The 26,818-nt window shown below is 47.9% G+C and overlaps 1 protein-coding gene across 6 annotated transcripts; it reads left to right on the top strand.

Moving 5' to 3' along the window:
- Positions 1-1,256: 1,256 nt before the first annotated feature.
- On the top strand, positions 1,257-26,397 carry TPRA1 (transmembrane protein adipocyte associated 1). 6 transcript variants are annotated; one of them, XM_030569012.1, is made up of 11 exons: positions 1,257-1,398; positions 9,721-9,929; positions 10,082-10,214; positions 13,074-13,160; positions 15,181-15,253; positions 16,269-16,348; positions 17,684-17,794; positions 18,425-18,485; positions 20,679-20,781; positions 21,570-21,650; positions 23,320-26,397. In XM_030569012.1, exons 2-11 carry the CDS (start codon positions 9,733-9,735, stop codon positions 23,552-23,554), a joined length of 1,161 nt encoding a protein of 386 aa, XP_030424872.1. In that variant the 5' UTR covers positions 1,257-1,398; positions 9,721-9,732; the 3' UTR covers positions 23,555-26,397. The 6 variants fall into 6 exon arrangements, with proteins under 6 accessions (XP_030424872.1, XP_030424870.1, XP_030424873.1 ...); XM_030569010.1 differs by lacking the exon at positions 1,257-1,398 and adding an exon at positions 1,408-1,499; XM_030569013.1 differs by lacking the exon at positions 1,257-1,398 and adding an exon at positions 1,408-1,499 and having other exon boundaries at positions 9,726-9,929.
- The last annotated feature ends 421 nt before the right edge of the window (positions 26,398-26,818 follow it).

Genomic DNA, 26,818 nt, shown 5'->3' on the forward strand with positions numbered 1-26,818 from the left:
GTTGACATCTTGATAGTGAATGACAAGGTTAGGTGGGAGGGGATAGCGATGGGGATTGGTTGTCAAAGGTTCTGAAGGCGAAGACAAGTATCTTATGTTTGCTGTGGCCAATTTTTTTTTTAAAGTAGTCAGTGAGTGGAGGGATTCAAAGAAAGGTGTGAAATCGTCAAATCAACAGGGAACTTCTAAAGGTGTGGGTGCTGGCTCAACTGTATGCTGAGCCTCTGCCAACCCCAGGCTTAATATACCTCTCAATTAAATCAATGAGAATTGAATTATACTTTCAGAAAGCAAGATACAAAGATCTGAAGACAGTAGCAGACATTCTGCAACTCTTTGGACTATATGAGCCTATTTAATAATTCTTATTATATTACTTATATAGTGGCAGGGCCCAGAGACTCCAGTCAATATGATGGTCTCATTGACAGGGATCCAGCCCCCAAAAGCTTAAGGTCCAAGAAGAAACATGACAATGAATGGGTGGGATGGGGGAAGAGGAATACCATCAAAACTAGATAAAATGTGTATAAATGTTCTCTCCATATATGCAAATATTAGCTCAACTGCCTCCCAACTTAGTCACTGTAAGCTGGTTAAAGTCTTGTAGTGATCCCAGCAGAAGTGGGTGTTGATAGATGAAAAGGTAGTTGCTTTGGGGATGGCTTTTGCCTAATGACTGAGACTACAACACAAATTATTCAACACTGCATTCCTCTGGCAGCTTCCATCTGGTGATTTTAAAGCATTTTACACAGAACATCCTATGCAATCAAATTGTTTTACCCTGAAACTGCCCATGGCTCTCTCACATTAAGCTGTTTGGTTTAGTGTTGGGACCCATTATCTTTTCTTTTGCAATCCTAACCCAGTTCTCTCCGTTAGACCCTCCTGCAATAGATTTCAGTTTGTACCTGCCCTGCTTTGTACCTTCCATTCTCTACCCAGATCCTCTGCTTTCTCTTTACCCTCCATATTCATTGTGGCCCAGATTCTGCCACCTTTGCTCACCCCAGCGCCTTACTCCGAGTTTCCCACCCACTTTGCCAATACCCCTCCGTGCTTGGCAGGAGAAGGGTGAATTGTGTCCCTGCACCTTGTAGACCCTGGCAGTCCTGCAGGTCAAGTCCCGCCTCCCAGGGAACTCCATTGGTTCCTATGGCCGTTTTGTTTCTCTTTTTGGCGAGTCTCTTGACCTAGGCGTCTCGTGATTGGGCAAAGAACTCCGGCCCAGAGATCCTCTGTAAATACCAACTCTAGGCCCAGACGAATAGGCCATTCCTTCCCCCTCGCGGGAAGTTGAGTCCCCTCCGGCTTACATGGGCTCGACCAGCCGCAGCAGACCCCACCCGGAGGGAAAAGGGGTGCCAGCGGAAGGGAGGGGGCTAGGTGACATGGGTAGGGTTGCGGCTTCCTTATGGTGTGGCTCTTTCGCGACGCTCCCCGGGCCCGCGGCCGGTGGAAGCGGTGGGGCCGGAGCCCCAGCTGGGTTCTCGCGGGTGAGTTGCGCGGCCGGGGTCCCGAGGCCGAGCGGGAGAAGCGGCTCCCCGCCGCCTGCCCGGCCCCCGCCGGGAGAGGGAGCCCCGCGGCCGGCTGCCCGCCCGCGCCGGGCCCGGTGCCAACCCGGGAGGAGGGTTTCCCCGGGGCCAGCTCCGTGAAAGGGGGAGCCCGGCGCCGGGCCGGAGGCGTGCGGGGCTGCCGGCGGGCCCCGCTGGTGTCCGAGGGGCCCTGTGTGGACGCGGCTTGTTTCCGTGTAACTTGGTCCGGGCGCGGCCTCGCAGGGAAGTAAGGAAGGGGCGAGTCGCAGCGGAGCTGGTCATTTCGGTTCCGGGTGTTGTGTAGCCACGGCCCTGGGCTTCAAACGCTTTTCTTAAACCGAGGTCTCTAGCCTGGCTGGTCAGTGGGGGGCGGAAAACAATATTCGGCTCCCTTAAGGGCTGTTAGGACTGTGGACAATTGTTCTCCGTGTCCGCTGGAGGTAGGACAAGAAGCAATGGGCTTGATCTGTAACAAGGGAGATTTAGATTAGATACTAGAAAAAAACTTTCTAGCTATAAGGGTTGTTAAGCTCTGGAATAGGCTTCGGAGGGAGGTTGTGGAATCCCGGTCATTGCAGGTGTTTTAAGAACCGGTTGGACAAACACCTGTCAGGTGTACTTTGTCCTGCCTCCCTGCAGGGACCTGGACTTGATGACTTCTCAAGGTCCATTTGAGCCCTGCATTTCTCTGATTCATATCCTGTCTCTTCAAGCCTTCCTGTGAGGAGGGTACCGCTAATATGAGAGCAATGAGCTTCTTAGGGGTTGGCTATATGCAGAAGTTGCATCTGTTTTTAAAATCACTTTTAAAAACTAAAATAAGAGTTGCAAACCCCCATGTGGACACACCTGTATCAGTTAAAAACAAGTTACATAGGTTTAGTTTCTGCCTGTATATTTACTAATACAAGCTAAACTGATATAGCTTAAATCCAAGTTTAAGCTGACACAAGGGTTTTTATGGGTTTAACTACATTGTTTAAAACGAACCTTTAGTTATAGTGAGGTAACTTGGGGTGTGTTTGGATAGTTTTAACATGTTAGTTGGAAGCCTTGAACTCATCCTGAGCAGCTAACACATGATAAAACTATAATTTGCTCTGGCTACACTAGGATATTCATGTAACGTATTACAGTTTAACAATACACCGTTTTTCCTGGGCTAGACAGGTTCTTTGTGTGTAGGCGGGTTTCAATGGGAAATACCTGTTCAATCTGTTCTGGGGATGTGTGTATGTTGGGGAGCTTGTTGCTGGTCTCAGGAGTTCTAAAGAAGTTGAGAAATATTCTCTCTTTTTGCTAATTGTGTTTTTTGAATGTACACTGGGTTTCATAAACCAGTAACTTCTAGCAGCACCTGCCTGGGTGCTGCTGACTGGGAACTTTCAGTGTTGTTTTTGAGAAACACTGAAATTGACTGCAAACCTCTTCCATGAGGAGTGAGTATTTCAAAATGGAAATCAAGCAGATCTGGGCAGATGGAAGGCAGTGGCAGCTTGGCCCAGCTGTTGTTGGGAAGTACAAACAGCTAACTGCATGGTGTGTGAATTATAGCCATCGCTGGGAGCCTTTATGTTAGCCTGCATATGGAGGATCTCTCTAAGAATGTACAAATGCTATTCTTTTAAAAGCCTTTACTAAGAGGGAATGCTGCTTTACTGTATAAAGTGGGAGAAATTTGGGAGAATTCTTTATGATGATTATTGAACCCATATTTGAAAATCTTTGGCATACCCCTGTGTTCCCAAACAAAGCTATTGTTATGACTGTAAACAGGATTTGACAAATGATCTCTAACTGGCCTTCAGACCTGGCCTCTTAACTTGGGGAGCAAGTTTTACTTAAAATTTAATTTTTTAGGCCAGACTTTTCAAACTCGGGTGCCTCAAGTTCGATGTCTCTTTAGACACCTCATAGGTGGCCTGATTTTCAAACTCTTTAGGGAGTGGTGGATACTCAGTGCCTCAGAAAGTTAGGCTACTTGTTTAGGTGCCAAAGTATGAATTAGCTGTTTAACATGAGGCATACACATTTTAAAATGTTGGCCTGAGTTTCTTACTTAATGGTAAGGCTTTGATCCTACGGTGGGGCTCCATGCACGCCCAGGACTCTGTTCACTCAGAGCTCATTGCAGGATCAGGACCAAACTTAAGAGTTCTCAAAAAAATTCTGTTGGATTTTGATACTGTTTTAGGTTATTTTGAAGGCAATTGATGTGTTGGACTTTAAATCTGTCAAGGGTGCACAAGCAGTCTTTCTTATTTAAGCTTTTTATTGTGGTACTTAATATGATCACTCCATAATGCCGTTTGCGATGTAATTGAGCTCCAGGTAATCATTGTGAACAGAAACTAAATTCTAAATATTCTATAACATATGATCAACTAAAAAAATACTCATCGCTAACATGGAGCAAAAAATATGTGCGGTAATAAGGACGGGATACCCAGGAAAGAGAAATTGTATGTTGCATCTATTGTTAACCCTCACATACATCAGAAAACACTAGCTTTTAAAAACTAAATTGTTTTCTAAACTAGTGGTTTTCAACCTTTTTTCATTTGCAGACCCCTAAAAAATTTCAAATGGAGGTGAGGACCCCTTTGGAAATCTTAGATGTAATTTGCAGACCACCACGGGTCTGCAGATCACAGGTTGAAAACCACTGTTCTAAACCAAGTCTGCTCTGGCATGGTCAAGTGAGCTCAAATGGCAGAATGCTAAGACCTTTCATCTCCAGTGTACGTAATATTTTGCAATTCTCTAGGTATCTCTCATCAAAAGATCCTAAAGTACCTTACAGAATGTAATGAATTTAACCTTAGAGCCATATTGGAGAGGCGGATGAGGAATACCCCATTTTACAGATGGGGAATCTGAAACAGAGAGAGGCTTAAGTGCTTTTGCCTGAGTTGTCACAGTGTTTGCGTGACAGAACTGAGGCTATAACCTGAGGTCTGATTCTCTTATGTGGTATGGTTCAGAACTTGCAGCTGAAGGGTGGGGGTGACTAAGGGCTTGTCTACATCACAAAGTTGCAGCGCTGGTGAGGGGGTTACAGCGCTGCAACTTAGGAGGTGTACACATCTGCAGGGCATCACCAGCGCTGCAACTCCCTGTTTGCAGCGCTGGCCGTACTCCCGTTTTGTCTCGGGTGTAGAGGATCCAGCACTGGTGATCCAGCGCTGGTAATCAAGTGTAGGCACTTACCAGCGCTTTTCTTGACCTCCGTGGAATAAGCAGGTATCCCAGCATACCTGAGGAAGCCTCTGGTAATCAAGCTGGTCTCCTTCCCCGGTTTGCTCTCGCGTTCCCCGAACAAGCAGGTCTCCTTCCCTGCGGTTTGCAGAGTGGTTCGGGGAACGCGAGAGCAAACCGCGGCGAAGCTGGTCTCCTTCCCCGGTTTGCTCTCGCGTTCCCCGAACCCCTGTGCAAGCAGGTCTCCTTCCCTGCGGTTTGCAGGGGGGTTCGGGGAACGCGAGAGCAAACCGCGGCGAAGCTGGTCTCCTTCCCCGGTTTGCTCTCGCGTTCCCCGAACCCCCCTTGAAGCCGCCCAACAGCGCTGCACTATGGCCACATCTAACACCACTTGCAGCGCTGGTTGCTATAAGTGTGGCCACTCTGCAGCGCTGGCCCTATACAGCTGTACTAATACAGCTGTAACAACCAGCGCTGCAAAATTTTAGATGTAGACATGGCCTAAGACAGCTTTAAGTTGTGCTGCAGGCCACCAGCATAACACAGACATAGGGGCCTGAGTTACCCAGCCTTCTGGGGCTTCTCTATGGCTGCAGTGCTGTTTGGGACTAAGGGGGGTTGGTGAGGTGATCCTTTGGAAGCATCCTTACTGCCTGCACTGGGGCAATTTTCTTGTGGCTGGAACCAGGGCTTCTAGGGCCCATTTATTCTGCTCTGGTGCGTGATGTAAAGGGGCTGGAGTGGGGGTGAGGATCTCTGGAGTCCTTCATTTGCTTTAAGCAGGTAATCATCCTACCTTCCCTCCTCTCCTTCATGGGGTATGTTGACTCTGTTTACTGCAAGCTTCTTTGCTACTCCTCTCACCCCTCCACAAGAAGGCAGCACTACCTTCCTATCTGCTGTGGTGAGCTAAGGGATATTTATAAAGGACTCTGCTCATAACCTAGGCTTCATTATATTGTGGGTTTGGGTCTCTGGTGAGACTTATGCTAATTATTATTTTAGCATTGTGGTTTTCTTTTACTTTTTAAAACTTGCTTCAAATTCTGATGTGAAATTGAAACTGGAAGGGGAGAGAGGAATTAAGTAAACGCATTTCTGCCACTGAGTGGAAAAACCCATCTTGTGAGCTTGTCCCGTGGACAAAATGAGGATTCAGGAATTTTGAAGCAAACATTGACTCTTGAAAAGCTGTGTTTCAACCTTCCTCCCTCCACTCCCAATTCACCCCCTCACCCTTATTTTCACCTTTAAAGACATTGCAATAACAGTTGCATTTAAACAAGGTATGTGTTAGCACAGTTTTCTGTCATCAGGGCTGCTTGTATGTGGAAAAGGCTGCTCATCATGCCATGTAATGGATAAACAGGGGTTTCTAACATGGTTCCCAGAAAGGAAGAAAAATATCCTTTCCTCACCAGTCTGGGAAATTACAACTCTGTTAGCTGTGTAATTCAGCTGTAGGGGAGATGGTCCTTGAGATAGCAGACTGCTGTCTGGTAATTTCAGCCACAAACTTCATCTATCTTTGAAATTGTTACTCTCTTAATTCAAAATAAAATAAAATAAAATAAAAAAAAATCCACCTTTTTTTTTAGTGAGGGGGCAAAAATACCCACCATTTTTATGTCACACCAACAATAACATGAGTGCTCCATGCTTACTCCGTGACTAGGACTTCTTGCCCTAGATCAATAATAATGGTAAAATGTCCTGTTCCTATTGTCCCTTGTGAGTCCAGGGCTTGCTGGAAAGAGACATTGATGCAGTTTAGGTCAGAATGGCTTCAGCTCTGTCCAAAATATGGGGAAGGAAGAGTGTGAATTGATTTGCTGTGTGACAAAGAAACACCTCCTGTAGGAGAAAGAAGAGGGACCTGGGCTATAGCACTTTTTTTTTTTTTACCTGGGTATAATATGATTTTGCCTCATCCACACAGCCTGGGCCAACCTAGGTCAGCCTCAACAGAGTTTAACAGCTGTGCAGCATTTGGTGGTGTAGAAGGTCTTAATGAAACATCTCTCACAATGCACACAGCTGATTGTATTTCAGACTAGACTGGACAAAGCCCTGGGGAATATGCTGCTAAAGCATAGTCCTGTGATGGATGAAGGAGCTAAGACTATGTAGCCTAGAGACTGTTCCTGCTCCCATTGGAAAAGTCAGTGGCAAAAATGCCCGGTGCTTCAGTGAGAGCAGAGCAAAGGCACTTGATCAATTCACCATACTGATGTTCCCTTACTATAACCCCTAACCACTATAAACAGTGCCACTTAGCCTGACTTGTTCTTTAAGTGCTAGATGTCTTATTACTTTGCTTTTGTATCTAGCGTCTTTGGAAGCAAAAAGGACAACTATCATTTGCCCAGAACTAGTAGCCTGGTTGAGAGGCAGGCTCAGTATTGACTTGCCTTTCAAGGCTTTGTGATTGTAAGTCTTAGGTCTGGTCAGCCCAGCTCTGCTTATCACCACTGTGTTGTATTTGCATGATATCAGTGAGTTTTAAGGAGAGGATCTGGTGTCTCTGGGATGCCCTCTACAAGAAGGATGTTTGTTCTTTCTTATTTAACTCCCAGAGAGACTGATTTCTACCCAAGCTCTTTCTGCTTGGGAAAGGCAGGTCAGATGCTGTGTCCCAAAGTGGATGTCATTGGGGTGTCATGGCTCACAGTTGATTTCATGGCTCTCTTTTCCCTCCCTGCACTCGTGGTTCTGTTTCTCTTCCCTTCGGCATCCTATTTTAAAAAAAAGTTAGGCAGAATCTCCACTCTGCAAGTAAGCATGATGGTATTCACCCTTTCCTACCCAATTCCTGCCCTTCCTAGAGTGAAGAGGTCCGTCGCATGCGTCAGGCTAGATGGATAGAGCAAAGTAATTAGAGAAGGAAAATGCCTGCTTCAGTGACGTGTCTACGCTGATTAGGAATTGTGGGAAGTGGAGAAGGTGAAATGCACCTCTTGGGGGAGGAGAAGATGTCTCCATAATCCGAAGGTCACTCATTGGAACCTCTGCCAAACTAGGATTTCTGGCACAGAAATTGCCACCTCAGCACAAAGTTAATCTTCCCAAGAGTGTGTTTGTTTAATGTTATGTACCTAAGGTGGTGAAATATACAGTGATCATTAAAAAAATCCCCAGCCTAACAAGTACCTGTTAGAATGTAGAATGAAAAGTGGGTCTGTTAGCAGAGGGCTCCCCCACTTGCCTTGTAAGCCCTGGAAAGGATCCCAGTTTTCCAGAAGAAAGAACAGCTCTGTGTATGAGAGTTTCAGGCAGAACCCTGGAAGGGTAAACCCTGAATGCTAAAGGTTCAGCAGATGACACATAGCTGTACCTCTCCTCCCATCTGTGAAAATATCCATCTGCTGACTCCTGCTGCCAGCATGTGGCAAAAAACCCTACCTTCCTAAATCCACTCATCCTGTCTGCTCACTTTCACAGTGCTGGCTGTAGTTTGAAGCCACATGAAGGGGAATTTTGTTGAGATTAATCCTGGATTAGCTACAGCAAACTGGCTGCCAAAGCTTTATCTGTATGTCTACACTGCAAAAAACCCACCCTAACCCCAGTAACCCTGTGATGGCAAATCTCTTAGCCTGGGTCAACTGATTCGTGCTCATGCTCCGGGGTTAAAAATAGCAGTGTAGACATTCCTGGTTTGGGCTAGAGCCCAAATTCTGAGACCCTCCTCCCTTGAAAAATTTCAGAGCCCGGGCTGCAGCCTGAGCCAGAATGTCTACACTGCTATTTTTAGCCCAAGAGAGTAAGACCCAGAACCTGAGTCTGTTGAACCAGTGTCTGAGACTGGCTACTGTGATTGGTGGGTTTTTTTCCAGTGGACATACCCTACCAGTGACACGTCTGCGCCCACTACCCAGGGACATGTGGCGTTGTGATGACAGTAGGCAAGTTTTCTTAACCTCACTGTGCTCTGAGATGGCTCTGCTGGGGAGAGCTGGGTTGTAGAGAGAACAGGACTTTGCAGTTGTATTGCATCTTGTGTCTGTGAACTGTAAAGCACATTGCAAGGGTCGGGTTCTCATTCACAGTGGGGAAACTTCTGTGTAGAGAGGGGATTGGCCCAAGGTCATGCATCACATCAGCTGCAGGACTAGTGAAGCAATCCAGGTCTCCCATCTCCCAGTCTGCTTTAACCCCATGACACACTGTGTCCCCTGAGGCATAACATGACATGCCTCCCAGGCTGCATTTCTCTGGTGGTGGGCTGTATATAATTTGCATGTCAGTTTGTAAGTACTATGTGTGTGAGCCCAGTTAGGACTGTGGTATGGTTGGGTTCTTAGAAGAAATCATGGGGCCAGTTTCTACAACCCCACTAAAATCAGTGGCCAGGACTTGAGATTTCATGGATGTGAGTGCAGAATTTGGCCCAATAACATATGAATGACAACTAATAACCCAGCAGGAGCAGCCCCTGGTACCGGAGAGATGTGGAGATAAGTCAGGTATATAGGCAAGGAGAGTGTGAGTATGCATTCAAGGAGGGCAGGTCATATGATAACTGCTCACTCCCCTGCTGAAACCAATCTCATCTTCCTTCAAAATGCTCGGGAGAGGGTGTGTGGAACAGTGGGCAGAAGAGGTAACTGTTACCCTGGGCTACAGGTTCTACACTTGGCTGTCCCCCAGTGTGACATTGGAGAAGTCACTGAATAACTGTTCTTCAGTTTCTACATTTATAAATTAGGGACAGTGATAGTAACCTGTATCCCAGAAGCGGTGAGGGGTTTAGTTTGTTGATGACTGCTTGGAGATCCTCAGATGAAAAGGGCTGATGTTGGTAGTTTGCAGTAGCGAGTAGGATGCAGTTACATAGGGTCTAATGTCAGGGACACTCTTTGCTGATCTTCCTGCTCAGTTGATTTAAGGTTGCTTTTTGTCTTCATCTTGGTTGTTCTGTGTTGTATCATGCTTGGTCTTAGCACCCATTGTGTGTGACTCTAACTCTCTGTCCCATGTCCAGAGCAGAGGCAGGATGTCCCAGTCTGTGACGTCTGTGGTGAGGTTCTCCACGTATGACAATATCACCCACTCTGTTGCCAATGCCCTGGTTATGGCCTCAGATAATGTGACTGCTCTGCCCCAAACAACAATATGGGCAATCAACGACACCAACATCACTATGCCACACAAGTGCCTGCTCTTGCTATATGAAGACATCGGGAAGTCCAGGTGAGGTGTAGGAGCTGGGGCTGGACCTTGTCTAGGAAACGATGGTTTTCCCCCTCAAGTGTGGGAGCAGGGGAAAGTAAGGCTGTTGCCCTCCTCTCAGGGAAGGGAATCATGCAGATGCACTTCTAACTATTTTATTTCACTTTTTGCAGAGTCCGCTATTGGGACCTTATGCTTCTGGTTCCCAATGTGCTTTTCTTTGTCTTTCTTCTCTGGAAACTGCCTTCTGCCAGAGCCAAGATCCATGTCACTTCCAGCCCCATCTTTACTACCTTCTACATACTAGTGAGTACCAGGTCTGCTCTCTGAATTGCCTGGGGAGTGTTAAAGTGCTGTGTGTGTGTTTGTTTTTTGTCTGCCCTCCCTCGCCTTCCCAGAACATTTATCATTCGGGGTTAACCTGAGTCAGATCCCTTGGAGGTAAAAGCCCTTTGGCTCCTGCAAAAACATATAGGTTTTCTTTTTAAATTAGGATTCACTGTTAGAAATGGGCACGGAGCTACAGAATTTGGATCCAGATCAGGATTCCACTTCTCTGAGACTTGGGATGTTTGGATCTGGGGTTTTGGGTTGGGTCTTTCTCTACCATTAAGTGGCCCGTTTTTAATCTAGCACAATTTTTTTTACTTCACCTTACTATCTAGTATCTTATATCTTCCCTGCTCATTGCCTCTCTTACAATATGTCACATTTAAAACAACACTAACTTTTCACTGAGATATAGTGGAAGCAAATCCCCTGAAAAATGAAATGCGTGAAGTTGCCAGAAAGAGACTGCACATAAGTTAGCCCTCTATAGAAAATCCTGATGTGATGGGTTCCAGTTGAGCTCCTGGAACTTGGAGATCCCCAGCTTGGGTATTCCTCTCTGAGACAGCGGGAAAGGGGCTGCTTGTTCTAATTGGATGGCCCAGCTTTGGTTTTGAGAGCATTCTCATGGATTCTTGGTGATACGAGGTTGGAGAGTGAAAACAGAACATGTGGATGAGAACAGTCATAGTTCTCGAACACGTAGGATCTCCTTTTCCTTTCCACAGTTTAAAAAGTCACATGCAGCCTCTAATCAGGATAGGAAAGTCTCTGTAGTAGCTACTGTTTCTGTCAGCTGTGCTGCCATTGGTGAATGGTGTAAGTGCAGCTAGGGACCTGGCTGGATTAAGTGTGTGGATGAGGTTCATGAAGCTACTGTCATGGGTGTGTAGTCAGGCCCCTGCTGCCTCAGAGCAGCATGCATACGTCTGTTGTCTGTCAGTGGGAGTAATGTGGCAGCAGTACAGTGCCCTGCTTGACAGAGTTCACCGTGGTAGAGAGAGAGAGATCTTTCCTCAAACTAGGAACGAGTAGTAACAGACAAAAATCAGGAAGTGTGAAAAACTGAGGCCAAGATAATAGCAAACCTAGTCTCAACCTGTAATTGGAAGTTCTAAGCTCTGGGAAGGGGGCACAGTCAAGTAATGCAGGCACAGAATGTCAGGGACCGGCCGGTGTTGGTAGGAAATTTTAGAACAATCTAATAATTAGAAAAATGTTCAGGAATTTTAAAAAGCATTATCAATAGTTTAAAACTTGGATTTAAACCTTTCCCAGTGCAACCGGCTCAGCAGGGAGCAAGTGCCATGGGACAGAAAAGTGCAACTGACCAGAAGCTGAAGGAAAGAAACAAAAATGAAACTTGTCTAGACTGTTGGCTTTGGGAGGAGCAAAAAGGAACCCAGCAGCAGAGACAGTGAAAAGCATATCTCCATTTTATAATCTCGGGCATACTGGTAGGAAAAAGAGGATATAAAATGTTTCCTTTGAAATCAGGATTTGTAAATTGAGTGTCCCTTCAGACAACTCTCTATGTCTGGTTTCTAAAAAGCTAATGAAGGTTCTCCTCTCCTAGGGCATGGTGCAGCCTGTTGGACTGGTGACAGGCTAAAGACAGCCTACATCTCCTCTTGCCCTGTTTGAAAACCCACCTGACATTAGTACAAGTTACTGCTTTCTTACTGAGCTGATGCAGTTTCTTTATTGTTAAAAATAAGTATGGGCTTTGAGGGAGAGGCCAGTCTTTTGCCCCTTACAGCAGTAGCAAAGAAAATCCAGTTCCCATAAAGGGGAGGAAAATATGGCTGCTAAACTGGTGCCATGGAGCATTCAGAGATTTTGCTTCTCAGAGCAACTTTCCCCCCAATCTTGCACTCCAATGAGTAGCAACACTGCTTGCTCTCCCGGGGTTGCACTCCTCCCCACACCCACCTGCAAGGGTGTCCTTCAGAGCACCCACTGGGATGTAAAGCTGGAATGCGCAGGAAGGTGCTATGAAGATCAGTAGTAGGCGCTATGAAGATTTTTAGTAGGTGGTACACTTCAAAACACGTACAGTACGCTTTATGATATAGCCCCCCAGCTCGCCGTCACCATGGAAAGGCCAGTACAGTTTGTGAGCTGGTTAATCAGATTTGACCTTTCCCCCATTGGGATAGGTTTAGCCACTTTATATCCCTAGAAGATTAGCATAATTTAGCCCACAATGCTGACAACTCTTCTTGGAAAGACTTGTGTTTTCAGAAACTCGAAAGCCCTTGGCCTCAGCTGATTTCCCACCTTCCGCATTCTCGAGGGCTCCCAGTGTTTAATGAATGGACTGTGGAGCTCTGCTTTATAACAGATCTGAGGTCTGTTGGCTGATATCCTGTGATATCTGTTATCTGGTGAGCTCTGTATATTGAGTCACATTGGGCACTTGCCTTCATCATTGGGAGTGGTATTTTTTTGATTGACTCTTTACTTGGGCTGAGTTGGTGCGAATGAGGGAAAAAAAAGAATTAGCTTCTTGGACTCTGGAGAATCCCCTCCATAAAGCCATGTGTACAAGGACTGGAAGAGGCTCCTTTCACTGGTTGTTGAGGGAAATTAGGTGTTCATTCCTTCACAGGGTCTAAGCCTGCTGCCTATGCAATACTCGCACCAAGTAAGCCTAGGGAGAGGGAGACCGGCTCCAGGACTCTATCTTGGATCTCTGACTCGGAAGTCCCCGAGTATTAACTGTTAGGCTTCCAAGCTAAGGTGGAAACTGGTTCCTAGAGCAGAATTCCTGATTAGCATCATGGGCAATGTGCAGCATATGGGCACCAGCTCACCTTTGCTTTCTTTTCCTAGGTGTTTGTGGTGGCTTTAGTTGGGATTGCTCGTGCAGTTGTCTCCATGACCGTCAGTGCCTCTGATGCTGCCACAGTTGCTGATAAGGTGAGTACAGCACTGACCCTTGACACTTCTGCATTGCACAGTTATGGCCCTTGTGATTAGCAGCTTCCTGTTTACAGGCATACTGGAAGAATGTTTTTATCTGCAACGTTCATAGTGTGTGAATACGGTGGAGTCTCATTTTGATAACCAAATCCAAAGGATCACAGCATCCAGATCTGTGGAACAATGAACTTCCTAAATAACACATCAATAGGAGCAAAATCTCCATGTTGCAAGGAGAGAATGAATCAGTGAGGCATCTTGATGCTAAGCCAGGTCCTCCTACAATTGTCTAATGACTGGCAACACCCAGACTTCAATGGCCCTGGCTGTAGCCTTGTGAAAAATGTAGGGTACTTTCCTGTGTGCTGAGAACAAACAACCCTGAAGTCCATTGTGATCCTAATAACTGAATGTTTCTGGATCAAGCAAAGAGCAAACAGGAAATATCTTTGTAAGTAAATTTTGTTCTAGAGAGTTAAATGATTACCACAAGAGGGCATCCCCTAAATCAAATGCTCTGTAGCTCTTGTGGTGTTGGAGGCAGAAGTCCTACCTAGAAAATGTAAGCTTCTCTCGTCAGAGTTCCCTGGGTGCCCTTGTAATTTCTAGGTTCCTTTTCTCTCTGACGTTCCCTGTGGCAGATCACTGCTTTTTAACACACTACTTGTTGTGAGTAGCTGGCTATATCACGGTGATCTTTTTCCTGAGCCTCTGCTGCATGCATCAGGGTCTGAACATTAAATAAGGGATTAGATTTCATGAGAGTAACTTCTGTGTCTCTGTCAGCTCTCTGCTGTTTGTGGTGCTGTGAAATCACGAAGGGACATATAGATATCCTGTCCTGTACTCCCTGCAGGGGATGTGCTGTTACGTGGCTTTGTAAGATGGGGTGCTATAACAGGAAGTGCATCTTTTTTTTAAATAGGAATTGCTGTTGTGTGACTGGTTTCCAAAGTCTATGAGCATCTTCCCCAGGAGATACACTGGCTACTCCTGAAATTCCTAGGTTTTTATCCCAGATACGCTGCTGCTTCACTTTAGAGGAAATCATTTCATCTCTCTGTGTCTTGGTTTCCCTGTCTGTGAAATGGAAATAATAATTACCAGCCCCTTAGGGAGCTTTAAGGGTTTATTATGCTTTGAGATCCCTGGATAGGCAGCATCAGAGGAGGACACTAGAATTTCTGCCAGCCATAGATTTGCTGCAAAATAGCCCCATAGTCCTAGTTTCTAAGGTGATGAAGACACATGTTGTTTGGGTTGGCAGTGATTGGGAATGCAGGAGACATGACACCCCCTGCCCCAGAGAGAGGACTTTAACTGCGCTGAAGTGGGGCCACTTTCTCAGTCCTTCAGGTGGTGCATGATTCATTCCCACTGAGTCCTTCTCTGCTGGATGAGCAGTGTGTGCAGTGCTGGGCCTTGTGGCAAGGGGTATAATTGGGGGGATTAGTTAATTTTCAGCACCTTCCTCTGCAAAGGGTGAGGAAGGTATATGGCAGGAGTGGCCAAACTGCAGCTTGCAAGCCATTTGTGGCTCTCTTATAGTTGCAGTGTGGCTTGCGGAGCCATGCATTCTCCAGCTACCAGATTGCGGTGCGGGGGAGAGGTCAGGGCTTCTGCCCTGAAGTGGAGTGGTGATGCTAGGGGCTTCTGCCTCATGGGGAGGGGATCTAAGGGCTTCAGCCCTGCAGGAGGCACCCACTGGGGCTCAGGGCTTCCGCTCTGCTCTTGTTGAAGCCCTGAGCACTGGAAGGCACCTCCCAGGGGGCTGAAGCCCTGAGCCCCACCACCCTGCCGCAGGGCAGAAGCCCTGAGCAGGTGTGGTCAGCTCTCAGACTTCTGAAGATTATCATGTGTGGCTCGGAGAATCAGTAGGTTTGGCCACCTCTGGTATATGGGAACAATCAGCTCTATCTGAAGAATGTCTTCCCCCAAGGCAAGGGGGTTGAGTATCGCTATATAAACTTCACCTTGGCTCCTGGTCCTCCTGACCCTGGTCTTTGTTGTCTCTTAGATCCTGTGGGAGATCACGAGGTTCTTCCTCCTGGCCATTGAGCTGAGTGTGGTGATCCTAGGCCTTGCCTTCGGTAGGTGCCAGAAGGCTTCCTGCTTTCCAGTGCTCCGGATGTCTCTCTTCCCTTCTGTGGAGGTGGTGCGTGCAGCCTGGCCTCTGCCTGCAGGGAAGTTGGGGTGGGGTAATCCTGTGAAGCGGGGCATCACTAGAATAAAAATGGAAGACAAGCAAGGTTCTCATTTTTGGAAATGACCTGAAGTGTCGTTTGTGCCATTTCCTGTGTGGCTCATGCAGTTGCCAGGACAGCACATGAATGTTGGAGTCACACATGCGCTTGTGGTGATGATGCATGCAAACTGGGGGAAGGAGAGGATGCTGGTGCACAAGCGCACGTTTGAAAATGTCCCCTCCAGCATGCAAATTCTTCCCACAGGCTTCTGAAAGTCATTATTGTATTTGTTTGAACTCCACCATCTTTGGGAGGGAGATTCCTCTGGGGCCCTTCTATCCACCTCCTTTTGCTGCCTCTTCCCTGGCATGGGCAGGATGAAGCCTCCTCTGCAGCTTGTCAGAGGTGCTTTCATTCGAGCCCAGGGAGATGCTCCTTAGCATCGAGTAGTCCTCAGGCGCATGTGTGTGCTCATAGATGTTTCTGTCGTGCTCATCACTGCTGTATCTAAAAACTGGATCTCCCACCCTGGAGGGCTCACAACTTCGATGCAGGTTCTCCCAGATGACGTTGGCCCTGACTTGAGTCCTCCTTTAGCTGTTCTGTGAAGAAAAAAGTTTCCTGCAGTTCTGTGTAGATAACATTGCTGCTTACTCTGACTTGTAATTGTACTGGAAGTTGCTTTTCTGGAGTGGGAAGGAAGCAGAGTCAGACTCTCCTGTTTTATAGATATGACATGCTGAGGCCTGTGAAAGGCTTAAGCCATCTGGGCAGTAATACAGCTGCTGTGAGTTAAATGAGCTGTAATCCTCCTACTGGGGGTGGAGGTGGACAGGGGCTTTCTAGTGTGACAGCAGCTCCTGGACACAGCTGATGTGGTGAGGGTGACTGAAGTATGATCTCTCCTTGCTCTTTTCAGGTCATCTTGAAAGCAATTCCAGTGTCAAGCGTGTACTGGTGATCACCACAGTGTTGTCACTGGCTTACTCTGTTACCCAGGTGAGCGCACTGGGGCCTGCAAGCTAGTGCTAGTGAATGGGAGTACGCTGTTTGATGTCGAGCAGCGTTTGCCTGGGAAGAACTGGCCAGCTGTGTGGAGAAAGGGGCCTGTTGCTTTGGAGTCTGGGGAGGAAAGAAATGTAGCTAAGAGTAATCTCCATTCTGCGAGACTGGAGCCTTTCATCTCTAGTGCAGTGGGCTGAAAGCAACCCAAGTCAAGGGGACTGACTGGCAGGGAATCAAATACCAGGTTAGGGCGGGGACTGGCTGGTTGAAGGGATTGAGGAGTGGGTGCTGGAGCTTTTCACATCTAGGAAATTACTTCCAAATCCAGTCTTTAGTTCCATCTGAACTCAAAGGAGAAACAGAACATGCTTATTGAACTAGGGCTGTGCAGTGAGCCCTCATAGCCTCAAGTCTCATGCCACCTCCTGATTGGAGAGCTGCCACTTCCCATCATGTTACCGCTTGGTATATTAGCTGTGTCTCGTTCTCTCTGAACAATGTGTGTCTGGGCATGTTCTCATCTTCACTAGTGGCAGTGGCCAGCCCTTTGTAATAGTCTCTCTATTTGAGGCAGTATCAGAGCAACAGGGCAGTCATTGTTCAGTGTTTGGACTCTCACATACAGAGGCAGTGAGCTGAGTGTTACCACATGATACTCTGGAAGAGCCTCATTAAATACCAAGTGGCTGAGCTGTATCTCGATTCAGTAATCCCCTCTTTCTCTTCATTGTCTGTGCAATCAGATCTCTGTCTAATCTGCTTTCAGATGGGCTCCAGGTATATGAGACTGAATCTCCTTTCCCAGCTGTGCACAAGTGCAAGGGTTTACAGATTGGATCTTACAATAGGAAGTGTCAGTTCTGGAGAAGGGAATATGGCACTTGCCATTCCCAGTCAGACCCGTGGTCCTTATGGCTGGTCCCCTGGCTTGCTTGCTCCCCGGGCCCCGGGGAGAAGTCTTTCCCATTGCAATAACATGTGATTGCGCATACATTCAGATGGCTGCTTATGTATTGCTAAACAGACACCTACCCTTGCCACTTCCTTCCCCCTCCTTCTGCTCTGTTGGAGTCCTGTGGCTCCCTAGCTTCTCACCCACATCTCATCCACTATCTTACCTAGATGAAGCTGAATTGTCTGGGGGGGCGGGGGCAGGAAGGGAAGGAAGGAATGTCTGAGCAGTGCAAGGTGCAGGGTTCAGTGGCGCAGTTGTCTGAGCATGTGTAAATGCAAATATCCTTTGTCCGGTGTCCTGTGCTGGTGCGTGTGTGTGGGAGATAGAGGGGTCTGTAAGAGGCTGTGTCCTGATAATGCCTTTCTCTCTCTTAGGGGACACTGGAGATCCTCTACCCTGATGCTCACCTCTCAGCGGAAGACTTCAACATCTATGGCCATGGAGGAAGGCACTTCTGGCTCGCCAGCTCCTGTTTCTTCTTTCTGGTAAGGACAAAGCACATTCTGACCCTCCCTGAGACACATGGAAAGACAGTTTGGAGAGGTATCAAATTGATACCTCTTCTCTGGTAAGCGTATTTATTATCTCTGCTTATCTAGATGCTTGATGTCTTCTAAACATCATAGTGAGACTTGGGTCCAGGTAGTCAAATGCAAAACCACAGGCACTGGACAGCTCCTGGCTCCCCAAAGGGACCTGCTTATTCTCTTGTAACTTCCTGCGTGCAGTGCTAGAACTGGGAACACCTGGGAGTTGATGCCTCTCAGAGGGGTAGGGAGGGCAGATAAAGATTGGGTGGGAGGGGCTCCATTTCTGGCAGCAAAATTCTAGCTCTGCTTGATGCCTTTCCCCAGTGTTCCGAAGTGAAGAGCCCCTAAAGGCCTGAGCCAGCAAGGTACTGAGCACCTAGGGCTCCTACTGGCTTCAATATCAATGGCTTGGTTTCCTGTATCCCCTTTCTTTTCCCTGTGAATTCATATTTGTATAGTGGAAATGGGGTGCCTGGAACTTTGCACACCCACCACTCCCTTGAGACTTTAGCAGTTTAACTCCAAGCCAGCAGTAGAACAGTTTGCAAGGGGCAAGGACCTAGCTATCTCCTTCTTCCTCAACAGGTCTATTCCTTGGTGGTGGTTCTTCCAAAAACTCCCCTGAAAGACCGGATTTCTCTACCATGTAAGTGGACGCACCAGGCTTCATATGGCATAGCCAGTCAGTGCTGGGACAGAACCATGTATTGGGCAGGGCTGGCACTTACGTTTAGGCTACCTAGGCAATTGCCGAGGGTGCCGGGATTATTGAGGGGCGGCATTTTGCCGGGGGGGCGGCAGGCGGCTCCGGTGGAGCTGCCGCAGGCGTTCCAGCGGAGCGTCCGCTGGTCCCGCGGCTCCGGTGGAGCTGCCGCAGGCGTTCCAGCGGAGCGTCCGCTGGTCCCGCGGCTCTGGTGGAGCTGCCGCAGGCGTTCCAGCGGAGCGTCCGCTGGTCCCGCGGCTCCGGTGGAGCTGCCGCAGGCGTTCCAGCGGAGCGTCCGCTGGTCCCGCGGCTCCGGTGGAGCTGCCGCAGGCGTTCCAGCGGAGCGTCCGCTGGTCCCGCGGCTCCGGTGGAGCTGCCGCAGGCGTTCCAGCGGAGCGTCCGCTGGTCCCGCGGCTCCGGTGGAGCTGCCGCAGGCGTTCCAGCGGAGCGTCCGCTGGTCCCGCGGCTCCAGTGGAGCTGCCGCAGGCGTTCCAGCGGAGCGTCCGCTGGTCCCGCGGCTCCGGTGGAGCAGGCACGCCTGCGGCAGCTCCACCAGAGCCGCAGGAGCAGTGCGTGGGGCAGCAAAATGGCTGTGCACCTATGGCGCCAAAAACACTGGCGCCGGTTCTGGTATTGGAGGTGGGGGTTGGTTTGCATTTTCCTTAGGTATCCCTTGTAACCAAATTTACAGCAAATACAAACACCCCTACTCAACCAGTGATTGGGACATTGGGTATGTGGGGGATTGAGTAGAGGTTTGCTGCTCAGTGGGATCCCCATTTTCTGGGTGGTTTGGATACTGTAGGTTTGGTGTAGTTGGTCAGTATTAGCCTTCCAGCTGCCAGCACTTTTTCATACTGGCAGACAAAAATGTCCTAGCACAATGAGATGTATGTAGGCATCTATGGTAAATGAGGGTTACTTGGGGGTTCTGTAAAGTGCAAGTAGCTAATTCGTGAGGGGTGAAATCCCTGCACAGTGGCATGAGTTGCATTTCAGTCTCTCCTTCCTGAGGTGAGAGGGTGTGTTTGTGTCCTCGCTGTGACCATCAAGGCATTGAATGAAAACAATGGGTCTTTTCCATTATTGTGGGAGTGGGGAGAGGTGTAATGTGTTTGGGTCCTAGTAAGACTCTCTTGTAAGGTGTGGCGAGTACCATAAGGAAGGGCTTGGCTTCTGAAAGGTAAAGCCCCTTGTTGTGTAGCACATAAGGTTACATCACCTTGGCGTACAGCTGCTGTCTGGCCACTTGGGAAGAGAAAGCTCTAAGCTTTCTAGACTGACTGCTTGGGAGTTGCTAATTAGTCTTGTCTGGTTTGGCAACTCTGCCATTTTTGTTAGTATGATACATCTCTAGCATCCTGAAATGGCTGCAGTAGCTGAACAAGGGGATGGGTGGTTCAGGTTATTGGAATACTTCCATTAGATTATTCATTCTTTACATGAAAAAAAGTCCGTATGATGCTCACCAAAGCGAGAGGACATGCTGGACATGCTGCAGGCAGGTGCCGGGCATTCTTTGCCAGGCCACAGCTCTGCCAATGCACCTTGCTCCAGATCTGCAGTATCCCCTGCTATTCCAGTCTTTGCCTCTTTCAGTTCTGCTGGTACCCTCACACCTGATACAAAGTGCCCCTTGTCTGTCCTCCATGCAGCTTTACTAATGCCCTTCATTCCTGACCCATAGCACCTCTTTGGTTCAATCACGGGCCTTTGTGTCCAAGATTGCCACCTGTGCTACACATTTGTTTGCCTTGTGACCAACACCTGGTCAACGTGCCCAGCTGTAACAGGCTTGCATGTGTTGCCTTGATACCACCCTTTTTAACTCCACCTTTTTCTTGATGATGCATGAGCCTGTGGTTTCATCCATTATATCCTATTAATATATAGCTGTCTATTTCCTGGTCTCCAGCAGAGCTCCTGGCACAAGATGTGGTCTGGGGAAGAAATATGGGACATGGACTTCCCGCATTCCAAGCATTCCATAGTGCTTTCTCTTTAAATGTTTGACACACTTCCCCTCTGCTATGGGTTGTGTTGCCTCCATGAGGCAGTGTGTCTCTATCATGATCCTGTATTCAGTCAGTGCTGATGGGGTTAGATTTCATCCTTGTGTCCTTGTCTGTCTTACAGCTAGGAAGAGTTTTTATGTCTATGCTGGAATTCTCGCTCTGCTGAATCTGGTGCAGGGCTTGGGCAGTGCCCTTCTCTGTGTGGATATCATAGAAGGATTGTGGTATGTATGCAGGGGCCCCCAGCGTTCTGCCTGCTACTGTAGATGGGTCCTTGGGTTGGCAGAAGGAAGAGATATCTGTAGCCCAATTAAGATGACTTATTTAATGAGTGCCTTGCATCACCTTCTCCCCCTGCCCTAGGCACAGTCTTGGGATGATGATCTTCCTGACTGTCCTTAAACAGAAATAAAGCATTTGGCATGAATTAAACAGTACTGCTGTTAAGATCACACCAGGAAAAAGCAACAGTGCAGGAAGCTACTGGGAATGAGGGGTTTGTGGATTTGTTCCTTAGTTCTCTCCACATGGGCCTCTTGGCTAGGATGGGGCAGCATCTTGTTTCCATTGATGACTAGCCATTGGCATTGTTTTGTCTGGGGTTTCCACAGTGGGAGAGACCATGTTCAGTAGAGATTAATTGAAGACATGAAGACAGACAGTTTCCCCGAAGTAGTGTTGGGACACCCCTTGAGCTGTGCTTTGGAATTGGCAGGATCTGCTATGGGGTACAATGCCCTGCTATTAAGGCGCTCCCCCAGAGTTTGAATTGTGATGTACTGGACTGAGACACTCTGGGCTTGCTGGTTCTGTCCTTGGGGGTCTGGGAGTGGTGAGGCTTTGGCAGCAGAACTCGTTCATTTGCACCAGGGTCATGTACTTGTTTCATAGAAGGTTCTTCCTGTGGTTCTCCCCACCCCCCTTCCCCCACTCTGGATGGAATGGGATAGCATGGTCGTGTTCATTAAACAGCGGACACTAAGTGGCTGCATGTTTCCTCTTGCCTCCAAAGCTGTGTCGACGTCACCACGTTCCTCTACTTCAGCTTCTTTGCACCTCTTATTTATGTGGCATTCCTGAAAGGCTTCTTTGGGTGAGTAGCCAAACCAACAGGGGATTTTCATGTCTGTTGATCTTTGTGTCCAACTTGTCCCATTTGTAAAATAAAAGCAGTGGAAGGAGCAGTGGGTAGGGGCTCAGGAGAACTGGGTTCTGTTCCTGGCTGTGGCGCTTGTTCCATATGGGATCGTGGGTAAGTTACTTCCCCTCTCTGGGACTACATTTCTCCATCTGTATAATGGGAATAATACTTAAACTGGGCTCAGGAATTTGTCAGGATTAAGCTGTTAATGTCTGCAAAGCACCCGTAATTTTGGTCCTGAAATGAATAATCGACTGATTAGTGGGAGCCTGAGTCTCACAGCAGGATTAAATCAGTGTCTTGGCTCCTGGATTTTCAGATGGGTTTAGAGCAGGGGTTCTCAAACTTCTGTGCACAGCAAGTCTGAATGTGACCCCCCCCCATACATTAAAAACACTTTTAAAATATATTTAACTCCATTATAAATGCTGGATGCGAAGCGGGGTTTGGGGTGGAGGCTGACAGCTCCCAACCCCCAGTTTGAGAACCCTGGGTTTAGAGAAACGGTCTGTGGATTAGCTAGCACAGGGATCAGCAACCTTTGGCACGCGGCCCGTCAGAGAGAGCCCCTGGCAGGCCGGGCCAGTTTGTTTACCTGCAGCGTCCGCAGGTTTGGCTGATCGCAGCTCTCACTGGCCACAGTTTGCCATCCCAGGCCAATGGGCCCTGTGGGAAGGGCAGCCAGCACATCCCTTGGCCCACATCACTTCATGCAGCCCCTGTTGGCCTGGAGCAGCAAACTGTGGCTAGTGGGAGCTGCGATCGGCCAAACCTGTGGACGCGGCAGGTAAACAAACCGGCTCAGCCCGCCCCGCCAGGGGCTTTCCCTGATGGGCCGTGTGCCAAGGATTGCCGATCCCTGAGCTAGCATGATGGATATCCAAAACCAGGCTGGGAACTCCTTGAACATCCCTCAGCCCCTCACTAATGCTCTCTGAGTAACTGATTCTTGGGCTTGAGGTGCCACTGTGTGGCCAGACCGAGGAAGTGCAGTGTCTTCATCTTACCAATGTTTCAAGAACAGGACACAACAAAACACGCAGGGATGTTTGTGTGAATCTTGCCAGTGGGGGAGGAAGCAGCAGCTTCTTAACCCCATTTAAGGGCTTGAAGTATTCTCAGAACAAGTAAAACTGTCTCTGGGGCCCCATATGCAGTCTGGAAGGGGCTAAGTTTGGTTTGGAATCGGCTATAGATGAGAACTGATGGTTTTTCGGATAAAAATGCCTCCTTTTGGAGCATGTTTGAAATCCCCTGGAGGAGCCTTGAGGGGCAAGCCTGGCCTCATTTAAGTTTGTGGCAAAACTCCCATTGATTTCAGTGGCACTAGGATTTCACCAATGGTCTTTAGGAGCTAAATGTGCTGCGATCAGAGCATATTCCTCTACACGCCGCATTCCAGCCATGACTGTTCAATTGTAGCTCTGCCAATGTACCTCATTGCTGAGCTGCAGAGCCCCCTGCTTTTTCGATCATGGAACTCTCCTGTTGGTAGCACCATGGGGTAATGTGCTGTGGCTGACTGTCCTTCAGGACAGTGCAGGTTCCTTATAGGTGCTGTTGCGTCTCTTGTGATACTGCAGCACTTAACAAGGATCTTAATTCTTTTCCCTGACTCCAGGTCTGAACCGAAGATCCTTTTCTCCTACAAATGCCAAGTGGACGAGCCTGAGGATGTAGATGTGCACCTCCCCAATGCCTATGCTGTGGCCAAGAAAGAGGGCGTGGATTCCAGCTTCTACTCCAGCACCCAAATCGACACCGCAGCCTACCTGGATGACGTGGCCTCAATGCCCTACCACGTGGGAAGTGTCAACAGCATTGACAGTGACCGCTGGAAAGCCATCAATGCCTAAATCAACCCAGACCCCCAGCACGATGCCACCCTCCCTGATCACACAGCTGTTAGGATGTGCATCACAGATGGTCCTCAGTCACTTGGTGTGGCTTTTCCCTCTTCCCCTGGGCTTTAAAAAAACCCATCGTGGAACAAAATAGCTCCAGCCCTCCCAGAAGGACTTTTGTATCTTTATGTGATAACAGCCTCGACCAGCTTTGTTCATAAATATCTAAATGCTGAACCTTCCTGATCCTTGGTGTTCCAGATATAGCTGTGACCCAGAAGATGGGTCTGGCTGCCACCCGTTCCTTTTCAGTGACTGAAAACACTTGTGTAACTGGGAAGGGAGTGGGCTTTTGGGGTGGGCGAGTTGAGATTGGCTTCTCCATGGCGTATATGTGCGAAGCATTCAGTGCATGGAGCCAAAGGCACTTTCATGGGCTGTCTCAACAGGTCCCCTTTCCCATGTCATATTGCATTGTATTGTAGGAAGAGCGCTGTCTGGAGAGAGGAGGCCTGGGAGAACAGGGCTGCTCCTCAATTCCAGCAGATACCAATGGAAATCATGAACTGTAGTAAAATGGAAATTACAAGGAGTGTTTTGAGTGTGTATGAGAGAAGGCTCACTGATGAGCGAACTGTTAAATGTGTCCTGTGACCATTAGAGGGGCACTGTCTGGGATCTGGCAGACCAGCTATATCCTGGGTCAAGGAAAGAGACTTTTAAAGAGCCAGCATTGCTGTCTGTTGGAGAGACAGTGGCTATGGAAGGGTCTCTGAAGACCATGCTTATGCGCAACTGAACTCATACTGTGAACTTGCGGTGACAAGTGGCTATGTATTTTACACTGAATTAGGATTGAGTTTTAAGAATAAAATTGGCCAAGTGTGAGTTTTTCAGATCTGCACTCTACTTTACAATCCTGGTTGAATTCCAGAGCTCTAAGAGGGCTGTAGAGGAGGAAGCTTTTTGGCTTTGAAGATGAAGGCTCAAGAGGTGTTCAGATGGGTTGAGGCAGAGCAGAAGCCCCGGATGAGTCCTGGCTTCCAGTGACCAATAGCTGGTGAACTCTGGGAAGCCACCAGAGTGCTAGGGTCAAGGTGACTAGTGTTTTAGGTTCGGAGGTAGATGGGATGCAGGCAGACAGGCAAACTGCTACTACTTCTGTGGCGGCTTCCCTCTCCTGACCTGTGGTGCTTTACAGCTTGCAGCCTAGCACAGTCACACTGGCCTGAACAGATTTTATAGTTGGATGTATTGAAAATATTTTCTTGCACTTAGAACGTGGTTCTTTTAAAGACTATCAAGGACCTGCCATTAACCTGCTCACAGTGAAAGAACAACTTGTATCTGTCCAGTCTGGCATGGCTTTCCTGGACCTCGTCATGGTCCAAACATGTGGCTGTTCCACTGAAAGCTGCAGCATCCAGTCTGGTGGCATCCCTGTGGTTGGTTTGTATGCACTGTTGGCTAACAGGTTTATGCCTGTAGCACTGAGGGGGTACAATTCCAACTGGGAGCTCTGTGGAGGTGGAGGCTCTTATAAGAAATGTCTGCATTCCATTAGTGATGGCAGGGTGAGAATGTTTTAAACATTTGAGGATTTCATGTCTCTCTCTCCCTCTCCCTCCCTCCTATGACTTTCTTGTACCTGGCAGCCAAAGAAAGCGAAGGAGGCAAAGATTTTAGGAAATGCTTATCCTGTGGTGTGGTGGTGGTTTGAATTGTGAGTAGGAGGGGGGCAAAGGTGTAGTACAGCCAGCTTCTGCAAGTGCCCAGTGTGAGGAAGGGGAAACACCAGGAGTGAGAACTGGAAGCTAGTGCAGGTCTTTGAAGCCATGTAGCCACCTGGTTTCTCTCCTCTTGTTCATGAGCAGCGCAGCCTCTCTATGGCCAGGAAGTTCTACTGCCTTTGGATTCTGCCCTGCTGATCTGCAGGCAGTGCTGTGACATGAAAGAAAAGATCCTTTGGTTTATTTTTAAAATTTTTATTTACTTTTTAAAGAAAAACTTTTCTGATTGCTCCTGTTGAACTGTTCATGTAGCTCCTCAAAGCCTTTTAAATCCCCACTGCCTGCAATGACTTGGACAGTAGGAGGCTCAGACTGGTCTTTCTTTCTGTTAAGCTACTTGGCCAGGGCAGCCTTTTTAACATTAGGGAAATGTTGCAATTTCCTACCATTGCGGACACCAGTTCAGCTTCAATAGTGTTAGCAATGTGGGGATCCTAGGAGAGGGTGCTTGAAACACTGCATCTGTGGGTAGGGTTAGATGACATGCTCCCTGGAAGCACTAGGCCACCAGGATGGGTGACACCACTGAAGTTGGACCAGCGCAGCAACAGCAGGAGAACTCTTGCAAAAAAAATTCCCTAAGGCAGGCAGGGCTTTTTAGATTGGTTAAAGAATGTTAGTCTTGTTTGTATAGACCTATCCCACCCCAAGGAGCAAATGCTGAAACTCCTCAAGACCTTGAAAATGAGGACTTTTCTTGTTCCGTGGGTGATATGAAGAACAGACTATGAATACAACCTATTATCTGCTAAATCAAATGCTGAAGGATCAGCTGGGCCTATGTTCAGAGTGTCCATCAGTTCCTCTTCTCCAAGATTCAGTGATCCCCAATATCATCTCTGAATGTCCCACGTTGTCTTCTGCTGAGGAGCTTCTGCACTAGGTCTAGGACTGATCTTCCTTGTGTTGTCTTTTTATGTCTGTAATGTCTCTGAGGCCAGCACATGATATGGTCCATGAGCAGAAGTGTGTGTATGTTTTGGGGGGGACTGGGGGAGATTAAAAATAGAGCAATGTGTATTTTTGTTTTTAAAATAAATAAAATGATGTTTGGCATAAACAGTAACAATTTCTCTCTCAAATCACCCAGGCCGTGTAAATGCTCTTCAGAATCTTTTTAAAAAAATATCTGCCATAGTATATGTAACATCCCCTTTTCAAAGGGAAAGGCTGTGATTTTTGTACATAGTCTTTTATACTAGCAATAACCATTTAACAGTGTGGAGCTGAAGTGACAGTGGTCCCCAATTCCAAGTAATTAAGTCAATTAAGATTTCAGCTATCCTCTTCTTCTTCCTCTGGTGCAGAAGTGGGAGCTACCTGGAACTTCTTTTGTGCTGCACACACTCCATAGTCCTGTCTCGGACTTGATACAGCCTTCAGAGCTGATGAACACTGATCCTGAGCTGGCCAGAGAGGTTACTCCAGAATACGGCCACTTGCTACCAGATATCCACAAGGCCATTGCCACCTTTGACCACAATCC

This window comes from Gopherus evgoodei, chromosome 7 (genome assembly GCF_007399415.2).
Source record: "Gopherus evgoodei ecotype Sinaloan lineage chromosome 7, rGopEvg1_v1.p, whole genome shotgun sequence".
Lineage (NCBI taxonomy): Eukaryota > Metazoa > Chordata > Testudines > Testudinidae > Gopherus > Gopherus evgoodei.

Coding starts and splice junctions, on each gene's coding strand:
- TPRA1 (XM_030569012.1), top strand. CDS start 9,733: ATGTCCCAGTCTGTGACGTCTGTGGTGAGGTTCTCCACGTATGACAAT. Junction 16,349..17,683: donor TGGCTTACTCTGTTACCCAG/GTGAGCGCACTG, acceptor TCTCTCTCTTAG/GGGACACTGGAGATCCTCTA. Junction 20,782..21,569: donor GATATCATAGAAGGATTGTG/GTATGTATGCAG, acceptor TTGCCTCCAAAG/CTGTGTCGACGTCACCACGT.